This window comes from Etheostoma spectabile, chromosome 16, assembly GCF_008692095.1.
Source record: "Etheostoma spectabile isolate EspeVRDwgs_2016 chromosome 16, UIUC_Espe_1.0, whole genome shotgun sequence".
NCBI lineage: Eukaryota > Metazoa > Chordata > Actinopteri > Perciformes > Percidae > Etheostoma > Etheostoma spectabile.
The window spans coordinates 9,594,966-9,599,342 of NC_045748.1; the positions used below are offsets into that span (position 1 = coordinate 9,594,966).

General features: G+C 48.8%; 1 protein-coding gene across 2 annotated transcripts in view; it reads right to left on the minus strand.

Moving 5' to 3' along the window:
- Window positions 1-11: 11 nt before the first annotated feature.
- Window positions 12-4,377, minus strand: part of tor4aa (torsin family 4, member Aa) — a 7,624-nt gene continuing 3,258 nt past the window's right edge. For both annotated transcript variants that reach the window (XM_032539183.1, XM_032539182.1), the window contains 2 exons: window positions 2,677-3,132; window positions 12-1,031 (listed from right to left, as the gene is read on the minus strand). In XM_032539183.1, coding sequence (XP_032395074.1) covers window positions 174-1,031; window positions 2,677-3,132 — 1,314 coding nt within the window. In that variant the 3' untranslated portion in view covers window positions 12-173. The remainder of the gene's footprint in view (window positions 1,032-2,676; window positions 3,133-4,377) is intronic.

Consider the following 4,377-nt stretch of genomic DNA (forward strand, 5'->3'; position numbering starts at 1 on the left):
CCCCCCCCCCCCCCCCCCCCCCCACCTACGTTACAAAACGGCACTTGAAAAAGCTGTGGCTCTGAGTTGTGCCATTCAAGTTTCATAACCACGTAACTTCACTCCCTTCCAGCGCGCCACTTCTTCATCCGTTAAAGAATGTGAAACATTCAGACATTTCCTGCCGAGGGATTTCACAGCAGGTTGACTTTAGCGACCACTTGCTTGCAGCCTGTCTGGGAGTACTGGTGCCCCCCTGTCTCGGGGTAATATTCAATCTCCCCCGCAAGCCGCTCTATGTTGGTATGATCCGGGTAGAAGCCCTCTCGAGTCATTTCGTCCAGGAAGCACTCCATCACGTGGTCTTTCTCCAGAAGGCCCAGAGGTAAGACGTCCGCCTCGGTCCACAGCGGGTGAAGCTTCTCCAGGGTGCTGCGTAATATCGGCGTCAGCTCTTTCACGAGGTGGCTCCGACGCCCTGACGACGCCGCCGCCATTGAAATACTTGAGGAGTTTTGTAGCATATGTTTGGTGATGTGCGTGTGGCCCAGGTTGCTTAGGAACAGGTAGATGGCGTTCAGGTACTCGTTGGACTGTTTGGCGTCCACGAGTTGCAGCAGGGCGTCCAGGATCTCGTCGTGCATGTGCTCCGCCTCGTCGAAGATGAAGAGCGGGATCTTCTCCTCCTCCTCGGCGCGTTCCACCATCTGCGTGATGAGGGCGGCGAGGTCGCGGGCGCACTGAAGGGCGTCGGCCTCCTGGGGACAGTGGTGGAGGACGTAGTACTGCAGCACCAGCGTCTCCCCCACCACCGAGCGGAAGTGTCCCGCCAGGAGGCGCCCCAGGTGGCTCTTGCCCACGCCGCTGGGGCCGTGCAGGGACACCACCAGGGGCTTGTTGTGGACGTAGGTGGACAGGTAGTCCTTCAGGTGGGACAGCAGACCCTCCACCGCTCCCTGCTGCCCAAACACCTCTCGCCTTAGCGTCCTCTCCAGCCCGTCCAGGTCGTACCTGAGAACGTGGTCATCTAGGTTCTCGATGGCGTTGTACACCTGAAGAGACACACGGGACAGATGTTTAGAATATCATGGGAGCCATGACAGATAAAGCTGTGATATAAACTTTGTAGAAAACTGTTTGTATACAAGAAATCCACACACTTAAAACATCATATAATACTTGCTTCATTGGATATCAATCACACTGCAACTTTAGAGAGCCACTGAACAAAGCAAGATGTTATCCAGCAACTTAAAGGTCCCATATCATGCTCATTTTGTGGTTCATACTTGTATTCAGGGTTTCTACTAGAACATATTATTACATGCTTTACAGTTTTAAAAAAAACACTTGATTTTTCTCATACTGTCTGTCTGAATATACCTGTATTGACCCTCTTTCTGAAACGCTCTGATTTAGCGCCTGTCTCTTTAAGACCATCTCTTGGGGGAAAAAAGCCCAGTCTGCTCTGATTGGTCAGCAATTCTGGGTCTTCCGTTCTCAGCATCTCTGCACCGTTATTGCAGCTGGGGAATGACTGTAACAGCACTGTAATGGAACTTTTTACCTTTATATAGTATAGTTGTGACGTCACAAAGTTACAAAAGTCCTGACAGCTCATTTAAAGGCAACAGTTTATAAATATTATAATGCATTTTTGGTCATAACTCAAGAATTCCTACTTAAATTACGACATTGTAAACTTCACAGAAATGTCCGATAGGGTAAAATTATGAAGTGAAGACGCCAAGACATTTTTTTGGATACTGGCTTAGTGACACCAATCTTGAAACTGCAGTGATTTTGATGTTCTGAGCTGCCAGGTTAAACGTGTGTGAAGCATCCCATGGGTCGCTAAAAAATACACTTAATCCATTTTATTAGATTGCTTCAAAGTCTACATGTTACATGAGTCTGGACAGACAGGAGCAGTTCCTCCATTTTCAGCAACAGCACACTCACTGAAATCTAGTTTCTTAGTGTGCATGATGGCTGTTTTGAGTCCATATATCTTTTTACAGTGTTATACGATTGCATCTAAGCACAAACCGCCTTAGAATTCATATGTAGTATAGATTTGAGGAACTAGTTTTGCATATCATCATCAACAACTGTCTGAAAAGTTAAAATAACGTCTACAAAATTTTAAGTTAACAAGCAGCGGACGGGACATTTGGAACCATTAGACATGTTCCCAAGCAAAGCAGCCTATTGCTAACGCCGTGGGATGCATGTAATATACATGTGGGATACATCTAAAATTAATATTTCCTAGTTTTTACACTCACACTTCACTTCAAGCCCTTAAATGCTCTTTGGGGGAACTGTTGGGTCTTTGTAAATTACAGAGCGTGGTCTAGACCTACTCTGTGTCCTGGGATCCTAACTTGTTTAACTTCTGTTATGATTTGACGCTCTAATCCACTGTGACAGTCATCTGAATATCTTTGACTTGTGGACAAAACAAGACATTTAAGGACGTCGTCTTGGGCTTTTGGGAAACACTGATCCACATTTTTATAAACTAAACAACTAATCCATTCATCCAGGAAATAATCCAACAGATCAATCGATAATGAAAACAATCGTTAGTTGCAGCTCTAGTTAAGTCTATATTTACACGGCATCATCACACAGAAATTAACAGGTATACAAATCCCTTACCTTATTATTAATATATCATTTTTTTGCCTTTACCTGGATGAAGACGATGGCACAGAGCAGGACAAGGCAGTACTTGGCTCGGCTGCTCTCCTGCTTCGGAGGCGCCCTGCACCCCCCTCTGTTGGGATACAACACCCGTTTCCTCCTCCTCTTCTGCTTCCACTGCGGGACAGAGGACGAGAAGTTGGACGGGGTGAGTCCGTCGAAGGTGAAGATTTTGGGGCTGGTTCTGTGGGGAGCTCCGGTGAGGGGCACGTCTGCTGCCAACCCCTGGGCCATGTCCTGCCGCCTCTTCTTCATGGCCCGGTACTTCTGTTTGATGCGCATGACGGCGCTTAGAGACGAGGATAGGCCGGACAGACTGGGGACAGGACTGTCCCTGTGTTTTTCACCTTCTTCTTCTTCTTCACCCTTCATTTCTCCGTCCATCTCTCCCTCAACTTCTCCCTCTGTTTGAGAGGCCGAGGTGCTGCTGTCTTGGTCACTCATCTGCACAGAGAAGAAGAGGAGGACGTTAAAGCAGCGACAGTCCGTTACATTTCCAGGAAATGTGTTTATGCCAAGAGAAACTATGGGACAATTCCAAATATAAAAACATAATGTAATATTTTGCAGTAAGGCTCTTATGCATTCTGTACTGCTTTCATCTATTTATTCTCCTGTAGATCGACTTTTCTAATTATATCTGAGTCAAACACATGTAGCCTAAGCATCATTTACATAAAAAAAGACATTTAGCATAAATTATAATAAAGTGTCAGTGTCGAGTCTAGTGTTAAAGTGTTAAAGAGTCCAGGTATTTATGTGAGTCCAGGTGTGTATGTACTGTCCTCTTTCCCTATTTCCTCCTCCCCCCGAGAGAGGAGTTGTAGAGTGACGGCATGAGGGACAAAGAAGTCCTTGAGTCTGCTGGTCCGACACTTGGGAAGGAGAGGCCTTCCACTGAACCGGCTCCTCTGGGTGCTGATGACGGGGTGCAGGGGGTGGCTGGCATTGTCAATAATGTCCAGCAGTTTGTCCAATGTCCTCCTCTCTGCCACCGTCACCAGTGAGTCCAGCTTCATGCCGACCACAGAGCCGGCCTGCCTGATCAGTTTATCCAGCCTGGAGGTGTCCTCTTTGGATGTGCTGCATCCTCCACACCAACATCTGGTTGGTACGCAAACTGCAGGCGGTCCTGGGCGTGCTGTACCTGGGGTCTGAGGAGGCTGAGGAAGAGCCGCTCCAACGTCTTCATCCGGTGTGAAGTGAGCGCCACCGGTCAGAAGTCATTCAGCTCGCTGGGCCTGGTCGTCTTGGGAACCGGAACGATGCAGGACGTCTTCCAGAGGGTAGGCACTCTCCCTAGCTGCAGGCTAAGTTTGAAGATCCGTTGTAGCGGTTTCCCCAGTTCTGCAGCGCAGGTCTTCAGTAGTCTGGGACACACTTATACTGGGCCTGCTAATTTCCTGGGCCGGAGCTTCCTCAGCGTCCTCTGGCCTGGTCTGCGGTGATGTGGGGCGGGAGGAGGGGGTATTGTGTGGTCGGGGGGGAGGTGTGTAGAGGGAAGAAGGAAATAGGCTGCGGTGAGGGTGGGGGGGGGGGCTGGGGGGGAAAAAGGGCTGGTTAAACCTGTTGAAGTCATTCAACTCCTTGGCCCTCTCCATTGTCCCGCCTGCAGCTCTGGTCTTTGTGTTGTGACCTGTGATAGTCCTCACACCCTCCCAGACCTCCCTCATGTTGTTTTCCCTCAGC